The sequence below is a fragment of the Limulus polyphemus genome, unplaced genomic scaffold, assembly GCF_000517525.1.
Source record: "Limulus polyphemus unplaced genomic scaffold, Limulus_polyphemus-2.1.2 Scaffold3911, whole genome shotgun sequence".
NCBI classification, from domain to species: Eukaryota; Metazoa; Arthropoda; class Merostomata; order Xiphosura; family Limulidae; genus Limulus; species Limulus polyphemus.
Window position 1 is genome coordinate 28075 of NW_013669521.1, and position 21056 is coordinate 49130.

The window sequence follows — 21056 nt, forward strand, 5'->3', positions numbered from 1 at the left end:
ACTGAAAAAATTGTAAATATGCATTTCAGAGGTTCTAATGGTTTTGAAAATGCAAACTGTGTGATAGAATGAGGTATTTTTATTCTTCACATGAACATCACCTCAAACTCTGTGTCAGACGTCTTTAATTCACAGATATATCTTGTGCACAAATACGTTTGTAACCCATCTGATTTTTTTGTGTACAACAGACCTGGATATATATATTACTGAAAGCTTGCCAGATTTCATGTAGATACACATTAAGTTCAGAATTATAGTCAACATTCCTTCTCCACAGTATTAGATATTGACATGGTGTGTAAAGTACGAGGAAGTGGCCATATTTCTGTGAATTATTCTTTGTACTTATCTAATGGTAGTGGGGTTTCTTGCCCCTGGATACCAGAACTAATAGAAAAGTACAGCGATTTAGGCTAGTTGCTGTTTTATGATGACAAAAGTAATTTTTTGTCATCCCTTACGTGTGTATACTGTGTGTGCAAATGCATGTATTTGGTAGTTTATATTGTGATTAGGATGGATGAATATGGCAGAAGTGGCATTTCTGCCAATGTCCATTTGTGATTGTTGTATGGGCACACAGTACTTCAAAAAGTAAGCTCTTAACATTAAAATGAAACATTGACTCAACTTCACAATATGACTGGAAACTACTTCCTACTTGGATCGCACTTTTTCTATAGAATTGTGCATTGTTGTATCATATCACTGAATGATACCTACAAGGCCTTAAATTTTACTCTGTTCCAGAGTTTTCATCACTGACTTAATTCGTATCACCCAAAGTCTTAGCTGGATACGATGTTAGTAAAAACAGATCATTCTAGTAAGCTTAGGTTGATAATTGGCATCTTTGACAAGTGTGTAATTACCCACCCACACAAATATTTTTCTAAGTGTCTGCAATGCTATCAGGTTTTTATGAGCTTCTCATTTTCACAAGATACTAAAATTGATAATTAAAACCTCAATGAGTGAAAATACTTAACTGATAAGTTGATTCAGTTTGTTTATTCATTCAGGCTTAGCTTGTAGACAAAAGTCATTGTTTATCAAGACATATTTTATGTATCATGATTATTTTTATTGAATAGTATAGTTTCATTTATTTAAGAAAAGAATCATGCCAGTTCATCTTTCCAGTTGTATAATACTGAGCAATTTAACAATTCTAAGGTATGTTATTATGCATGCATTAGTGTTTAACATTAGGCCTAACTACTAACACTACCAAATTAATATATGTACACACAACTATACATTAAAAGATACCTTTTCTCTTTCCCTGGAACATAATGCATTTGTTATAACTTGCTACATGAATGGTAACTGAATGTTCATACCTTCTTATTATATTTACTTTTAATTTATGCATCTGGAATGTATAACTATTCTAATACTCATAAAGTACAATTTCTTACTAATGTGAGTTTGTAAATTTTAAAACAAATTTCTACCCCTAATTAAGTTTTTAACGGTCTGATAATAAACCAAAATCATTCAACTATGCTATCATCGTACAGTTAATTGAGTTCCATTCACAAAGACACCAAAATAGACTCAACTTGGTTAGACTGCTTCGAAATTATGTAATACAGATAAAATGAATTCAGAATCATGATACAACACTTTATTTTTGTGCACAAGGTGTACCAGTAACATAACACCGTGGACTTCATGAAAGTTAAAACCTTACTGTCAAATTAAACATGGATGATTGTAATACAAGTTCTAATCTGTGGAAATGCACACCAGTTATATTTATTACAAACAAATCCAATGGTACGGAAATCACAAAACTTGTATTCGTATTAATAATAACCCACGTTATTTCAAAAATTCACAATTATTTACAATTCTAAGACACCAAAACTCGCAGAAAGGTTCTTAATTAGAACAAAGTTCAATCAATCTAATTATGCCGTGTAAATTACCAACAACTAAATTGAAAATGCTGCAGAAGCAAAAAAAAAAATGTTCAAAAATACATTCATAAAATCAATAAAATTGAGTTTAATTTCTGGAAGTACTGTCGTTTTTTCATTGGACACTCAAACCGACGTTAGTGCTTATTACCTACTAGGAAGGATGCATAAAATCAAGTGAAAGTTTCTTTTATAGCCAAATAAAATTAAGACTAACCCCCCCCCCCAAAAAAAATGTAAGAGATTCAGACGATGGTACGTGAGAATATACCTGTGCAACATTTGATGTAAAAGTGTAAAAAATACACTTAAACATTTTAAAATAAATTTATTTATCAAGGTTTGCAGTAGGATGATGAGATTTAAAATGTTAGCTACTTTGTATACAACAAGTAGAGAATACATCAACATGTAAATAGACCCTCTTAAAATTAAGTTGGAATTAATCAAAAATTCATAATTACAGAATTTCCTAGTTTATTCAATTTAATAGAATTATTTTTGGACCATCGTTTTCTTCGTCATAGATTATTAACAAACCGTAATGAATTCTACCACACTATTATTTTAGTATAGTATGCTGAAATTACGTAACCAACTAACAAAGACTGGCTCCATACACTCGCACATAACAATAAGTTTGCGAATAAAACTGGTACTAAATGGTTAGTCAATTGTAAATTCATATGTAAAAGTAAAAGAAAACATATTTTTCTAAAATGCAATAAAATCAGTTATTTGACTACAAAAGCATTAAAGTGCTGTGAATGTTTTTTTTTTTATGTTTCAGTGTACATGACTACAAAAGTGTTGAGCTAAAAGGTGTACACTAGGTTGTATCCCTCCTATGTCGAGATGGTACTTAGAAACCGGTGCTGAACTTTGGCTTTATTGGCACTAGCAGATGAGAATGGGGACACATTTCTCTACTACATGGAATGCCAGTCCATCACGGGTTAACCTGGGTAGTCCGTTTTGCCTCGAACTTGCAAACTCTCGATTACGAGTCCAAAGTGCAAAAAGCCGCTGAACCACGCTGCTCCCCTAAAAGGTGTACGCAGGACTGCAGAAAAATTGTGAATTTTGTTCTCTAGTAAAGAAACTGGCCAACAGATGTTCATCTCCATCAGAAACAAATATAATTTACAAATTCTAATAAATGACAGGCCTTATCCAATAATCTATCTGCTAGAAGTCGAGATTTACCATTTCCAAATTTGTGTGACACACTGTAAGTCGTTAGAAAAAAAAAAGAAAATTTATTTTACTGTACTATCACTTCTGTTATTGTATAGATATGAGAGACAAGACCTAATGGAAGTTTTAATTAGTATATTTAAAGAAAGTGTGAGTAAAATAAACACAATTTTATCATATGGTGATGCCATCTTTGATGGAAGTGTTACTCTTCCATCAACAGATACAAAAATATTTCATAACACCAATATTTCTTTGTGTGTGTGGGGGACTGTATAGTGCATATTTGGTTTAAATATTATTTTTATTGTAAGGTAAGGCATAGACTGCAAGTAGCAAATTAGAAGTCTGTCGCCCCAAAACGTTTGAGAATTCTGCAGTCGTGATGAACACATTTAAGCAACTACAAGAACAGTGACTATTGTTACAGATTTAGAGAATGGTTAGTTAGTACAATGTTTCCCCTTTCTTCTTCAGTGCACCAAAAAAAACTACTACTGGTAGTTATGTAAACTGATATTTTTTTTCTTTGCTTTTAACCTATTATAAAGGATTAATGTGGATTTAGCTTGGCCATTCCAAGTCTCAAAATTTCAAATGTAGGTAGGGATAGGCTTTGTAATTTTGTATAGATACTGATCAGGTGATGGGGACAAAAATGTTGAAAGTGAAAACAAAAATTGGCCACTAGGGTGCACTAAATATATCTACATACAAACAATATAAAAGCTGCAGAAACTTGTTTTTTCCAAGATGGTTCCGAACAGTCTGTCTCTGCACGTTAGAATTGCAATTGTGAAACTTTATACCATCAGTGAGCAATGAAACCATGTTCACGTGAAACTGGTGCTTCAGATAGGTTCCTGATGCAGTTTCAATACAGTGGTTGCCCTCCAACACCAGCCGAGTTGTCGTGGGAGTTGGAAAAATTGCAATTGATATTGCAACACCAATGAAATTGCCAAACATTGTGGAATCCCAAAAAACAAGAGTCTGTAAGGTGTGAAATAGGAAGTCTACACACTGGGATCAAAGGATAAACTTTACACTCTTGAGCTCGTGATTAGAACAACCATTGATGACAAATGTCTTGACAGAATTTTTATGGACTGGCGAGGCTCATTTTCTTAACTGGAAAGAAACAAACAGCGTAACAATCATTGCACGGTGAGAAAGCCACGACATGGGTCAGATCCACAACCATTCTTCTTTAAGGATGCCATCAATTATAGGTTTCAAACTGTGACAGTTAACATTTTCAATAACCACATTATTACTGAACTTCAGGGAATAGGGTTTTTTTTCAGTTAAATGGGATACATGCAAGGTGGTGCTTCACCCTATATTACACCACCTGCTATCACATTGCTGCTAAATGTGTTTGACAACTGAATAATCGATGGGCACATTGCTTTCATTACTGAAGTCATTGAAAGATAACATCCACCTGCACATTTTTGTTCTTGGATGGGTTCATGTATCACCACCTCTCAAATATGGAAGTAATGGTCACATCCATACATCACATTCAACCATCCTCCTGGGTATATTTCAATAAAAAGTGCCACCAATGGCAATGTTTCATCACCAACATTTGTCCTAATAACCAAATTAATGTATATATATGAAATTTCGAAGCCCAGCAATACCTACATTTGGAGTTACGAGACTTAGAATAGGCCCAACTAACTTGATACTCATAAAAAAAGTACTTCCTTTTCAACACTATCTTTTAATTAACATTTTGTTTAGTTTCAACTTGATTTCATTTCAAAAACTTTTGTTTCCAACCACTTCTTATTTAAGTACACTCTTTTTGTAAACAGTGTATCGTAACCGATTAGTTTCCATAGTTAATAATCTGTTTTCAGTACAGAGTTATTTTTATCAACTCAACACTGCATTACAATGCTTTCAAGCTATCACTCTGTTTTCATATTTTTACACCCCGAAAGCAGCTATTTAATCTTAAACGTTAAAAGTGAAGTACGTTTTTCAAGCGTACTGTATCACTATCTTCTAGTCATCTAAGCAGGTTAGGATTTTACTCTTTAAGATACAATTTTTTTTTGTCTTGATTCTGATCTGAATTGATATAATCTTCATTATTCAACATTAGAGTCCCACTCCATACTATTATCAACAGAATCTTCTCCCAGGTGCGAGGTGCACATATTTAACATTTCCTGCACCAATTCGTCGATAACCTTTCTGCCTTTTTCAACGTCATCCATCACATGGTCCTTAATGGAAATTTTTAATAAAAGCTGAATGTTGTCTCTCAGACGTTCTAGTTCAGACTGGCTGTCGTGGTACTCTACAGGTTGCTGTCCCATATGTTGAAGAACATCATCCAGTACACTGTCTATGAGCTTTTCTCCCCAACCAAGTTGTTCCATAAGTTCTGGATCTGCAACCAAAAAGAAGAGCAACTGAGAAAAGTTCTTTCTTAAAGCATCAAGTTCTTCTTGTTTGAAATTATAATTTTCCACTTTCTCCAGCAGTTTTTCTGATGCATCAGTGGTGGTCTTTGGACGTTTTGAACCTATGTGTATTTTATCGGAGCCCGTTATTTCTTCACCGTCATCAGCTTTACTCTCCTCGTTACCAACCAACTCCGTATCAGTTGCAGTTGTATAATTAAACGATGTAGAATGTTTCTTTCTCACAAGTTTGATCATCTTCTTTCCCCAACTTTTTCGATAGAGAATTCCTGTAGCTAGTTTTCCATCTGGAAGCTGACAGGGATGTTTTCGAAAACCGACGACAGTATTCTCTTCCTTTCCACACACTTTACAATGGAATGGTTCATGAATGACCAAGTGTTCTCGATAATGTGCTCTGTCCTTGTAGCCCCGAGGACAGTAAGAACACTGAAATTTATTTTTTGAACCCTCTTCTGCCGAAAATGACTCGAACTTTTCCACAGATTCTACTAGGCTAGAATTTTTTACAGATTCTACTAGGCTAGAATTTATTACAGATTCTCCTTGGCTAGAAACAAGTTCATTTTCCAGATCAACATCATGCTGCTGAATGTTTAACTTTACTTCATGACTTTCAAGATGTTCAAAAAGAGCTTTTACGTCTGAAAAAAAAGCTGCACAATAGAGACAGTTGAATGCAATGTCCTCCTCATGAGACTGAATATGTTTTTTAAGAACCCTAGGACTGTAAAACGTCTGTCCGCAAACATAGCATTTCAGCTGATGATTAACTCCATGGAAGCTTTCAATGTGGTCAATGAGATCTTGATGACTTTTAAAGTCCACACTACACTCTTCACATGTCTGTAACTTCTTACAATATGCACGCTCGTGTTCACGACAGATATCCAGGGTGATAAAGGCACAGTGGCAGTATCTGCATTGGTGCAACTCCGAACTTAGCGTATCATTTAAGTCAATCCTCTCAGAGCTGTGCACTTTACGACAACTTTTTTCGTGCCATCCAAGGTCTTCGGGAGAAACAAACTCCAAAGAACAATGAGCACAAGTTAAAATATCCATTGATGTTACCGATTGTGGATTCGTGATGGTGTCAGGAGGGCACGATTTTTCAAAATTTGACTGTAGAAGGTCCTTGGAATTCTTTTTGAGAGGGCAATAGTGGCGAATATGAGCTGTATAATGTTGTTTTGTTGAAAATGCAGTTTGACATTTATAGCAAGAAAAATTTCTGGTGTGGTCTTCCTCAGTCTTCACTTCTGGCTCTTGTTTTTCTACACTTGGTTTGGAATAATTTTTTTCTTGTAAAATTTTTGAAGGCTGAATACTTTTTTTTGCAACGTTTTCTGGGCTCTTGATCTTAGTATCAACTTTCACATTTGATTTTTCACGAGAAGTGACCGACGGAGTAGATTTTCGGTCAATGAGGGTCATTCTTTCCTGCGATAAAGTATCACCGTCTGTGGAGCTAATGAACCTGGTAGTACGATCTGCTTGAAGATGCGACAGAAGGTGGGTTTGTACCTTCTGGTGGTGATCAATGGTCTTCCGACAAATCTCACAACTGTATGGGTTGCATTCATTGATCTCAGAAGGGTCCAAATTTTGGGCTTGAAAATGACTGAGGCGATGAGGTACAAAAGTGGCGATGCTAGAGTATGAAACATCACAAACAGAACATTTATAGCTTACTGAAGCTCTTGTGACTGACAAGCTTTTTGATGTTTTTGATTTAACTTGTCTCAAAAGTAAATTCTCTCGATGAAACCGGGATTTCCTGTGACGATGTAGTGCAGTCATTTTGGTAAAATTATGAATACCACAGATTTCACATGAATATATCCCACGAGCAGTGTCATCAGGTGACAAGATAAGCCCTGGTTTTGGATAATGAAATGGTTTTGGCTTCTTCACATAATCCTCTTTTAAAATCTCAACTGATGGAGCTGGTTGACTGGATACTAAGGAAAGATTTTTAATTTCATAAAGAAGGCTCGATCTTGAAACTCCTGAATGAGCCTTTCCGATGTGTTGAATCGTTTGCAATCGGGTGGGAAACTTCGTTCCACATCCAAGGCACTTGAATGAAAGCAGGTCATTATGATTTTGCTGATAATGACGAGTAAGGTGTTCTGAACGAGCAAAACATTTATTACACCAGGAACAAACAAATGGTTTTTCCTTAGTATGACATTTTAGATGTCTGTCACGTACATAACACGAAGAATACATTTTGAAACAGAACGGACATTTTGTAGGATACTTTTTCATCAGTGCAAGCATGGCAGGCGTCAGAGTTTCTATACTTTTCTTGTAATTTTCGGGATTGTTTGGTGTTTTCTCTATCGATTCTGATAAGCTTTCTACATTTGAAGGTTTTGGTGTGGAAGTATATTCTCTCTCCAAACCCACTGATGAAATTCCTTGGTGTTCACGCTGGATATGCGCAACTTTTTCGGAGGCATCTACGTACTGACGAAAGCAAATGTCACAGGTAGTCTCATCTAAAAATTTTTTTGCCTCTTTTGGGTCAGATTGCATGTGAACTGACCTAACATGGCCATTTCGACGTCCAATGTAAAGAAATTCTTTCCCACAGAAAGGGCACTCGCACTCACGGGTACGAGACAACATGGATCCCCAATGCTTCTCTGCTTTTTGATGTTTAAATAGACAAGCAGGATTAGAAAATATTTCTGGACAACTTGGACATTTTACGGGATGGTTAGAAGCAATGAAACCTGGATGCAACTGCATGTGCTTAACAAAAGATTTAGCACTCACAAAAGTTTTATCACATAGCTCGCAAACAGGGGGCTTTATATCCGACTCGTATTTTGTTTTCTGTCGATTTGATGTCATTTTTTGATACTTTCTTAAGATTTTGCTGTGTACACTCTTGTAGTAATTACTTGTATTTTTCAACAACATGAGTCGTTTCAGCTGGAATGCTGTTCCTCTGGTCGCAGAGTTCGAGTTGTAATCTGGCCGGTGGCATGGTCTTCCTAGCTGAACGATTTCGAGTTGTTAAGAAATGCTGGCGTAATGGAACACATGGAAACTTTCTATTCAAGTGTTTCCTCAGGCGATAAACTCTTGAAAACATGTAGCCACACTTTCTACACTGATACCCTCGTTTTGATGGTTTCTTTGGTGTATGGCACAGAACAGGTTTCTTGGATCGAAGGTTCTTTCCAATATTCGAGTATTGAACTTTATCCACAGACTTGGTGTCCATGATTTCTGCACAAGAGGAACTTTGCACGTGCTTTCGATACAGATAAGGAAACTCAAACAACATGCCACACTTCTCACATTTGTTTTCAGTACACTCTACTGAATTTCCTGCGCTAGTAAAACTAGCTTCCTGTTTTAGAACATTTTTTTGTTCAGACTGTTCCGTAGCTATTTTTTCTGTGCTGGACACGTATGCAAGACAAGAAGATTTTCGGTTTTCATGAGCTATCAGGTGATGAATGGTGTCAAAAATTTTCCCACAGTTGTAGCACGTGAAGGGGCGAGGCCTGCAGTAACCTTTCCTACTCAAGTGAGTCTTGTAATGAAGAGCCGAGCGAAAATTCACTCCGCATACCTTACATTTACTGGGAAAATTTGAAGATTTTTTAGGTACAGAATGAAAACCTCCTTTCTGTTTATTAGAAGGTTTAGGCTCTGCTATTTTGTTTTCTGTGTCGAGTTTATTTTCAGAGGTGGCTAACTGTTCTACTCTTTTTATGCACCTTCTCAGATGTTTAACATACAGTGGATAAAACCTGAAATGATATTTACAATTAGGACAATTCCAGGATCCCGAAAGACGCGACGTGTGCAATCGACCACAACGATTATCTCGTTTATGTCTTAACAAATTAGACGATGAACAAAACGTATAGCCACAGTCCTCACATGTCCTCGTTCTGGTGATGCCTTTTTTACCGATACCTTTTCTTTTTTTACCACTAACCAAATTAAAATTATTTTGGCCACCAACTGTTTTAATGTTGATCATTACAGGAGTCTGTCTTTGTGATTCCTCCGTTCTGGCCTCAATATCCATTCTGCATCAGCTAGCTGGAAAGAGAAAAACATTAATATTTTACATTCTTGTCATATAATAATAATATATAAAAATAAGAATTCAAGGCTGCATTAGAAACGTTACCCAGCTAAAGGTGACAGAATACGGGTTCACTGACAACAAACCAAAACTTAAAAATATATTTAAGGAAACAAACAATGCAAAAATTAATTTGTAATAGCTTATATAGCATGAAAGATGTGACATATAAAATGACCCGTCACTCTGAGAAATAATACGAGTCTTGGGTGATACAATTGATGTGGCTGGTACTGTGAAAAACGGTACATGAATTGGAACCTAGATCTTTCTCCAACTTTCCAATAGGTAAGATACTTGAAAGAAAAGACTGATACGGATATAGCATGACTATGGTTGTAAAATTTATGTGGCTATTAATGCAAGTAGAATAAGCTGAAGATAACTGAATGAACAAGACTCTTAAACCAAGATTTAAACCATTACATGACACACAGAAGCTTGGTGTCAAATCAATTATCATTCAAACATTGCACTTTGTAAAGATTTCAACCATTACATGACACACAGAAGCTTGGTGTCAAATCAGTTATCATTCAAACATTGCACTTTGTAGAGTACGTATTATTTTCACTTTATATCCTAACTACTTTCACCGTTAGCAAGTTCTTCTTGATTGATGTAGTTTTATATTGAATTACAAATTTTTTCGATATTATTGAGGGGTCACGTAAGAGGAGTAGCACCATTTTCAATTAACAATAGTAGCTTTAAGTATCTGAAGTCACACCAAAATGTAAAACATTTTAAAGATCTTTTATTAATGGTCAAAAGACAAGCAGAACATAATTGAAAAGTAAGAGATTGTGCTAAAATGAATAAAAGTAGATGTACACAACTAAGACTTTGACAAAAAAATTTAAGAAATGCTTCAGAAATTCAAGACTGTAAATAGGGAAACATCTTATGCGATGTAAAACATTAATACAGTATTAATCTAAATACACAGAGGGCCCACCAAAGGATACTGAAGATGTAAAAATTCTCTGTCACCTCAGAAATTTATATGCCACTTTTGAAAAACCTGTAAGAGGTGTACCATAAATTTGAGAATGAAAAAATTTTGTTGCAACCATTGATATATAAACACTTGTAAGGAAATTATGGAGGTTAAGACGGTAACGGCAGAGAAACTTGTTGATGTCAAGATCATAACAATAGAGAAAGAAACTACAAGTCTGAAAACTGAATTAAAGGTTAACAAAACTAGTGATACTTTAAGAAATACTGCAACCTAACATAAGAAACCTGAAATAATTACCACTTTATCAGTCAGGAGTATTTACTGTTTCCAACTATTTTTGGGTTAATATACAAGAAGGTGTGTCATCAGCCAAGCTCAGGTATAGAGCAAAGAGTCTGCTGAGGATGGGTAACGAAGAAAACTTTACTACAAGTTTAACACAGTAACAAATGTACAATGTTTTAACAAAGTTTTGTTATCATTGGTTACCGAAATAAAACCTTGTCAAACCATTGTATGGGTAGTGGACAAAAAAAATGGAAACACCTGTGTAAAAGATGGACAACAAATATATGCAATGCCGAGGCTACCACACAGGTGTGACTCGTCCATTAATTAAGCAAAATGGTTGAACAACAGACAAGAGATTCTACAACTTTAACAGACTTGATAACAAAGACTCAACTTTGAGACAATAAAGTTGAATAGGTAATGATGAATACTCGATATTACAAGTTTAACATAGTAACAAATGTGCAGGTAGTGGCCAAAAAAATGTAAAGTCACTTAATAGGGTGTTGAGCCACCACGTGCGGCCTGTACGTGCCATGGCATTGAGTCTACCAGTGTCTGGAATTCTGTAGGAGAAATGCGACACCACATTATGAGAAAATGCCCCATCATTACTAAACCACCAGAACCCTTCACTGTTTTAACCAAGCACTCGGGGCTGTAGAGTTCTTTAGGTTGGCACCACATGTGCACTCGTTCATTTGTCAAGAATATCTTGAAGGATGATTCATCTGACTATATCACATTTCTCCACTGCTCAGTAGTTCATAGCCTGTGCTCTTTGCACCACTGTAAGCACAACCATCAAATGCACCCCAACAATCACCCCTCTTTCAATCTTTGAGGTTTCCTCTTACAGCCATGATTATAGGCAACTAGTCCTGTCCAGCATTTTTATACATGACCCTATGCATGCTGGGATATTATTGAGGTACTAAGAAACCACTGATGCACATCAGACTAAAGCAAAATATATTAGCTTGACATAAAGAATACTAATGCTAAGGTTTGTTTTCTTGGCTTTAAGCATAAAGCTGCACAATGGACTATCAGTACTGTGCCCACTATGGGTATCAAAACCCTGTTTTTAATGTTATAAGCCTACATGAAAATACCAGCCGAGTCAGACAACCAAATAAAAAATATAATGCATCAACATTACGAATTCCCTTAACGATATTAAAGAACTGAATCAGATCTCCCCCAATTCTTCTTTTTCCAACAGAAAACAAGTTCAGAGATCTTAACCTATCCTCGTACAACAACATTTCCAACCCAGATATCATCCTAGTACTAGTAGTAGCCATCCTCTGAACTCTTTAAAACTTAAAACTTTAAAACTGAACACGATACTTCAAATGTGGCCTAACCAGTGATCTATATTCTATACACAGAAATTATTCAATATTTGTGTAGATACAACCTAAAATCCTATTTGCTCTACCACCAACAACAGAACACTGCTAGGATGGCTCAAGAGACTGATAAACTAGAACACCAAGATCCATTTGTTAATAATATCGTTACGATTATTCCCATCAAAATTATACAATTTATAATTCAAATTATGAAATCTCACATTTATTATAATTAAAAACCTTCTGCAATTTATTTACCCAACTCACCAAATAATCCTTTTGTAAAGTAAAGCAGGAGCATCCTCATAGTAATCAGCAACATCAAAGACCTTAACACGTTTAAGTACTTTTTAAACATTTGCTTAAATCTTCATTAATAAATATTTAAGAAAAAGTAAAATCTTGTAACCCAGCCAGTTCATAATAACCACAAATGTGCCTTCCTTTATTATCCCTCAATGGTCTTACTCCAATCTTAACGTGATTATGCTTACTCTTAATGTATATAAACATTCCTTTCCAGTTATTATCTTATATTTTCAGCCAACCGTTTTTCATTTACACTCTTGATATCTTTATGTTCTGTTTAATCAACTCTCTTGATCTTCTATATATAATCCCCTAACCTAAGTCTCTCATCACAGAAGTCAATTTAAACTTACTAGTACTACATTTATCGCGCTTTTCTTTAATTTTATTTCTTATGTTCTTTGTGAGCCAGCCTGGTCTTTTACTTGAATGCTACTTTTTTTTGCAAGGCTCACGTCTATCTTAGTTATTTAAAAACAAATTACACACTTGATAAATATCACCAATTAAGAATAGTATAATATTAACTATAGTAATGCTAAGTAGTAAATCTTAACTAACAGGATACATTATTTTTTTCACAATGGATATAGCCCGCGGTTATTGTGTCAACTTTTTAAACTAAACTCTAAAGAAAAGGAAAAATTGCCTACTACTACTAGTAGTCTTATAGTTAGATTTCATTTCATTTGTATTTAAAAGAATAAAAAAACTACACTTAATAACAAAATAAAAATTCTCACCGAGGCTAAAACCATAAAACTATTTATTTCAGAATGTAGATCTGTCTTAAATAGTCAACCCTATTTTTTCCCCGCAATCACACTTTTCGTTTTATGTCACAATACCACCAGGCCAAGAGAACAGCGTTGCTACGCGCCATCTCAGATTCTGTTTGGTGTCGAACCGTAATATTGAAACACACTATGGTTTCGGAATTTAATGTTATCAAACTTTTTTATTATTCATTAAGTCTTTTGCATAAAATGGGTAAATAATAAGTTATGATTATTTGACGACACCTATATCAGTGCTATAGATATTAATTTTTTATTGAGGCTAACCAACAAATTAATTACTGTATTAAAGTTTGTTAATTGTATAAACATGATAATAGAATTATAATATAGCATTTTGACTTGACAATAAATTAAGCATTAAAATTTCACAACAAAGAACTTTCTTTATAATCCAATATGAAATAATTATCTAAGGCCGTAGGCAGAGGAATGATAATAAACCCCGAAAATTCATCTATTCCAACAAAAAAGGGAGACAGAGACAAAGAAAAGTGAGAGGGTTTATTCCCCACAAAGGGAAAATACCCAAAATGTTAAACGGAGTGAGAGGAGTAGCAACTTTATTGGGGGGGGGAGTAAATATTTTTTTAGGCATATTCCCCTCAAACATAAATCTTGGCTCTAGCTCTAGAATTACTTCAATGTGTATTTCTATAAATACGATAAACCTACAGACTTGTGTAAGTGACCGTTGTAACACTGTTGTGGACTGCCAATCTTCTTGCATTAAACAAAACGCTCATGGTATTATCTATCAAGGCTTTTATAAAATATTAATAATAATAAGTGTGTGTTTTAAACGGTATAATGCAAGAATGGGTTAACTATAACTTTGCCTATTGCATCTATATATACAAGCACGAATGTTTCTCTCCCTCCATGGGAGCCCCCAGTGGCACAGCGGTATGTCTGCGGACTTACAACTCTAGAATCCGGGTTTCGATACCCGTGGTGGGCAGAGCACAGATAGCCCATTGTGTAGTTTTGTGCATAATTACAAACAAACAAACAAAATTCTCAATGGGTCTGTTTCTTATGCACGGCCACATCTTTAATGCTACAAACTCGGGCTACATATATACAACATTGTGCAGGCAGTAACATGGGCTATGTGGTCGTGACCTCAGAGGCCGAAAGTTGAGGTCAAAGTGATCAATATAGCAATTTCGGGCAAATAGGACGACCAATTGGTCTCAAATTGAAAAGGCGAGTTTTTTTTTGGTAATCTGAGATCAAGAGAGCTATTATTTACGTTTCTTTTCTGTGTGAGAACTTCTCCGAATTATTCTATCCATAATCGGTTATGTGTTAAAATGATTTTAAAACTTCGTGGAGTCTTCGTTTATGCTCTTTCCCTCCCTTTCTTTTCTTTTTATACATACATGCCTACTCTCTAACTCCCCTTAACTGAAAAAGGTTGGTGCTTTCTTTCGAAAATGCCATCCCAATCAATCAATTAAATAGGCTTGCTCCAGCCATATATTTTGCTTTGCTAGCTAAAATCAGCTATACAAAGACTTTATAAAAAGTTTGGTATTGGCAAATTTTAATTTATGTCATGTTGCAACAAGAAAAGAATAAATCAATTCTTCGTTAAATGGAACGATAATAAAGTTAGAATACGCTGCAAACGACACTTGGCCAGTCGAAATCAGGGCACCAAAAGTAGGGAAACTTGAAATGTCATGCAAAGCACATGCAAGAAGCAGGAGCAACGAACCTGGTTTTGCTTTGATTAAAATAGCTTTAACAGATTATTTTTTCCGGACATAGTTATCTTTATTGACTTATTTAGTTAGGTAAAGAAATCGTTTTTTTTGTGCAAAAAATCACGATTAATATGGTTGATTTAATCAAAACAACTCGGGATATTTAAAGCCATTTTCATCGGAGAAAAGCTGGATACTTTATTAATTCCAACTAAGAGCATTTCAAAATGAGATAATTACTTTATTTTCAACCTTAACTAAGAAAATAAGTTTCATATTAGGCAAGTAAATTTCTATAGTTTTCAAAGACTTTTTTCGGTGTCGTTTTGTTAAGATAATACAAATGTTAAAGTCATATATAGGATATGAAGTATGGTTTAAAAAAATCTTTATTCATATATATATATATATATATATATATTTCAACCTATTTACAAACGTTAACCAGTCATTATGGTATGTCTCACACGCAGAGATAAAGATCTGGACAAATACCTTTTTGTCATAGCATCTAGCTGACTTGTTACATAATCTTTTGAGCAAGGCTAAATGGGCTCTGGGTGTAATGGTGATGTATAGAGCCAGTTATGTTAGATATTCTGATATCTTATTTCTATAAATGACATTAATGTCTTGGTATTCTGGAATCAACTGTAGAACTTAAAATTTGTAAAGTAATTTCAAGCAAAATTAGAAATTTCAAAATTACCGTGATGTTTGTACTGTGAAGTTGTTAGTATCGCTTTGGTTTTCATTTTATCCTTTTGTCAGAAATAAAGTTCCAGTAAAAGCATAGAAATCTAACTAATACAAATAGAGATTTTCTTTGTCAATAGTTTTGCCAACCCTTACATTTTACATGCAGCGAAGTTTATGTATTGTTTTTTTTCCATTCGTAAAAAGAGTGTCAACCTCCATTCTCTTGGTCGAGTCATTCTTAATTCAAATCTCGTTTTTCAGTCCTAACAAATCTTTTGTGATTGTGGTTTAACAGTTTACCTGTTGGTTCCAGATCCACCTTAAAATGCCACATAGGTAGAAGAAATGTGTTTGTCGTAATTTTCAAGGAATATTATAAGAAGTTTCCAGTTTTGTTTTGGTAGTTTCTTTAAGCCCCTTATCAAAAACCAGTTCTTTTGTTCCAAGGATATTGTTGTCAGTTGGATCTAAATCTTCAGACATTCAGTTTTGGTGCTGGCGAATGTCTACATTTCATTGTATTTCTGATGAATATATACGTATTTGTTTTCTTGCAAAGCCACGTTGGGTTATCTGCTATGCCCATCTTAGGGTATCGAACCCCAGAATTTTGTGTTGTAAATCCATAAACGTATCACTGACCCACCAGGGTGACAATATAGATACGTCTGTAACATTCAGTTCGTATTCGAAGCATGCAACGATGATGGTTGACTGGTAAGCACATTTTCTACTCGGATTTTGCTTAGACGTTTTCTTATGATACTTGGAGTTTCACGTGATTGAAAGTGTTTAGTGTGACTTGTTTAACAAAGCGCTGGCAAAATGAAAATTTATTGAAAGTGAATATAGTTTTAACAAGTCATGTTTTAGTTCTGTTTGTCTTAATATGATTCTGAGGCCTTCCTGTACTAGGCTTTAATTTTCTTTAAATATTTTCTTTTGTAGTACCTCTGGTGGCATGGCTCAGTGGTAAGTCTGGATGCTTACAACGTTAAAAATCGGGTTTTTAGACCTGTTATAGTCAGAGAACACATAGCATACACTGACTTCCCTTCAGAGTAATCAGGTAGGTTCTACAGAGAATGTTTTGCGAGAGTAAATATAAATTATCTGTCCTGGAGTTGTGACTGAAAGTAACGTGAAAACTATTTATTCAAGAGACAAACAAACAAACTGAGTTCTATGAATTAAGGACAGTGCCTTTACTGGAGACTTAGAAAGATCTGTCTAAAGTCAATGAAAATCTGTTCTAGATTGAGAAAACATAGCATTATATAGATGAAACAATAACCAGTGCTCTTCCTCCCAGAATGTGTGCACTGTTGGTCATTCCCATCAAAAAGCAATAGACGTTGTGACCTAAAAGTATCAATTGACCCACCAATAAAAAACATCACTTTCTACTTTCACACAGCATGTTCAACTATACAGAAGGAAGTCTTTCTCATGATAATGCGTATGTGATAACCTAGATAAATTACACAGTTCACTAGGTAATTAGGGTGAAAGAAACTTTAGTTTCTTGACCAAAATTCTATGTGAAATCTACATACACTTATATGCATGAAAATTTTGAAAACATATATATATACGTTAAATAAAAATGTGGTTTAAAATGGCATTATGATATCAAGTGAATACAGTTCAACTACACAGATGATTATTCTGTAGAATCGTTTGGTTTTTGGCCAGATATTGGCAGTTGAGGTTGTTGTCCACGTTCCAATATTGTAGACAGATCACAGTACGACTGAATTTACCACGAATTTGAAAATTTGTTCCGTTAACATATAATACAGAAGTGTTATTCCTTTTGACACATACCAAAAAAAAAAAACTAAAATATGATAGTCTCTAAATAAGCTGTTTAAAATAACGAATTAATATCTAAAAAAATTATCAGGATCGTCAATGTTACAAAGTAATTTATTGAAACATTTGCAAAAAGGCGAATGCTTTTCATTCTTTAACTGGCAGGGAAAATTTTCATGGAATTTAATATATAACGACGTTAAATATACGAGTTTAGGTTTTATAATTATAACACGAATTTTATTTAGAACGGTCAATTATTTCTTTTTTTCAGTTGTTAATAAAAGGCTACACAGTATTTAATTTGAGTTCTGTTCACCATGCAGAATTGAATCCTGGATTTTTTTTTTTTTTAGCTTTGTCATTTTTTCTTAAGAAAATCAGAACTCACTTATTTAAAAACGTAATAATAATCATTTATCGACTAAGATTTCCTGGCTGTAACCACATCAAAATATGGTAACAAAAGCAACGTGAATAAACCTGTGCTATTCCCCAAACCTAATACTTGCAATACTCTCAACCATGCCTCTTTGTAAGTTACTAGAGGCACAAGCAATAAGGGATATTCCACCACAACCCAACACGTTGTTTACGAATTAGTTAGTTACTGGTGAAATTTAAAGAATTCTCAAATGTCGTGGTTGAAACTACTGAGATTGTTTTCCCATGTTTAAATCTGTGGATACAAGTATAATAGCGGGAAACACACACTTTTACCACTCTTCACATCATTACACAAGGTGGTTTAACTGCATATGCTTTAGAATTTCAAATAAAGATACGAAAAGGCTATATATGAACAGTTTTCCCTCATCTTGGATGACAGATTAAAAAGAGCTGGTCAACAGCACCTACCTACAACTCTTTGGTTACTCTTATCTTGCTGAATAGTGGAATTTGACGACTATTAACATTTCAATGTACACACGGCCCCAAACTGTTCAGCACATTTTTGAAGTTACAGGACTCTAACCACTAACCTTTGGATTCATAGTTCAGGCATCACGAGGTCTACAAATGGTTGGAAATGCTATGGTGTGTTAATAAACATGATGTGATACTGTATGCTTATGCACGACCGTCCTCAGATCAAAATATCCAATAGTGATTGAATAGAACTTATACTGTTAAATAACAATAACCAAACTCATATTTCCAACACTGGTAGTATCAGTGATATTTTAGACTTAGGTTACTTTCCTGTAACTGTTGAAATACTAAAGGTGTAAAGATGGTTATTGTTCTACTAAAAAGATTTAGTTTTTTTCAGTAAAAATAAGCGGATGATCTGAATGGACTCTCGCCCGTAATTTTCCAGCCAATAACCCATAAGAGTCAGGCATTGTTGGCTATTTTATCATTGCCACAAACGGAATTATAAAAACATCAAATTTCGAGGGCTATTGCACCTCCTTTAACAATTACAAAGGAATCACATAAATTTGGTAAAATATCAAATGAACAAAAAATACTGCAAGACTTTTACCTCTTCTCACAAGCCTAAAATATTCAAATATCATCTCAAAATAATATATATATATTATACTTCAGAAAACTCAAATCATTTCTTCTTTACCAAACTGTTATTTATATAATTGGTTTCACAGCATTACAGGCTACTCTTCAGTATAAAAATTCGTACTCAATAACCTTACTGTTTCTTTGTAAGATATCCATAGTATATTTGAAGAGCATCCGCATTATATATATATATGAAATTAAAGTTTGTTAACGATTAATGTTAATATTTTTACTTCCATCGTGATACAACTTCCATAGATCTTAAGACTAAAATTTCCTCAGTCCAAAGGTCCATTTACTGCCTTATAATTAACGGTTTTTGTGTGCACACCTTGTAGTCCACTTTCATCAAAAGTACAACCCCAACTGAAACTTTCATCAGGTAAAGTTTACACTAGAAAACTACTTTACTGCCTTATAATTGACGGTTTTTGTGTGCACACCTTGTAGTCCACTTTCATCAAAAGTACAACCCTAACTGAAACTTTCATCAGGTAAAGTTTACACTAGAAAACTACTTTATTGCCTTATAATTGACGGTTTTTGTGTACACACCTTGTAGTCCACTTTCATCAAAAGTACAACCCAAACTGAAACTTTCATCTGGTAAAGTTTACTTATAATTGTACGGTTTTGTGTACACACCTTGTAGTCCACTTTCATCAAAAGTACAACCCAAACTGAAACTTTCATCTGGTAAAGTTTACACTAGAAAACTACTTTTCTCAAAATAAGATCGCCTATAGCTGAAATATATCAAATGGAAATCAACTCCTTAAAAATAAAACCACAGAAGACAACGAGATTATTAATTGTTTAACTAAAAAAAAACAAAAAACGTAGCTACAAACTTTTAATAGAACTCACTAACAGTTTTAAACTGTGATTGATATCAGGATATATTCCCATTTGGAAATAAGCTTAGCTAACTTCTGTGCATTCCCAGAAGACAAACCAGCCAGTAACATTTAGAACTGCCTATTAGTTTGATCAAATGTACAATAATATTACTAGGATATTATTACTTATTGTATGTAAAACTATCTTTTGAACTACCACTGTTAACTGGTGACCTTTTTTTTTTGACAGATGAGGCACACACTATACATAGGTACATTTTCAACCAAATCTAATCAATGTATGTCACATCCTGCAAATTCACGTCCATTTAAACAACATTCCTCAGTTATTCATTAGTAAATCTATAGATTGTTCAGTGATTTGTGTGACATTACATCACAATAAGACTAATAACAAATCTTTTTTTTTACCGACCCTATACTGAGGATTTCCAGTAAGAATATAATAGCATCTCGACTGCACGCCACTGTCAACTAAGCCTCTCACTCAATACCAGAGCTCATCAAGTTGGCTGGGAATGCAACAAACACAAAGCTTGGCATGACAATGGGCCATTCTGGCATGCTCATTGTTTGAACACATTTATTGTTTCCCTATTCAGAAACATCAAATTGTGATAGAAACTTTAGTAGCAATCAATTAATGTTTTGTTACACTCTCATTAGATATGTAGCACTAAAACATAATGAATGAAAAGACAACAAAAAACGTTTGGTTACGTGTTTAGATTAGTAATATAAACATAGAAATTATACCCGAGGCAGTTTCTGACTTGCCTTATTTGTCAAGCTGTCACTGTTTGATAAATCTTCCACATAGTTTTACAATTTGTCAGCGACAACTTGGTTCTTCTCATTAAAAGCAGTAAAAAAAAGTTTTCATTTTGTTTCTTTGGTTTGGTTGTTGAATTTTGCTCAAAGCTACTTAAGTGATAGACCAGAGGGAAGGCAACTAGTCAACACCACTCACTATCAACTCTTTGGACTACTCTTTACCAACAGAAGGTAAGATTGACTGTGACTAGAGGGAAGGCAACT

General features: G+C 34.5%; 1 protein-coding gene across 1 annotated transcript; it reads right to left on the minus strand.

The window, feature by feature from the left end:
• Nucleotides 1-2698: 2698 nt before the first annotated feature.
• Nucleotides 2699-13497, minus strand: LOC106470259 (zinc finger protein 91-like). Its single transcript, XM_013930804.2, has 2 exons — nt 13355-13497; nt 2699-9643 (listed from the first exon to the last, which is right to left on the minus strand). The coding sequence occupies exon 2, from the start codon at nt 8501-8503 to the stop codon at nt 5231-5233; it is 3273 nt and encodes a 1090-aa protein (XP_013786258.1). The 5' UTR covers nt 8504-9643; nt 13355-13497; the 3' UTR covers nt 2699-5230.
• Nucleotides 13498-21056: the final 7559 nt, after the last annotated feature.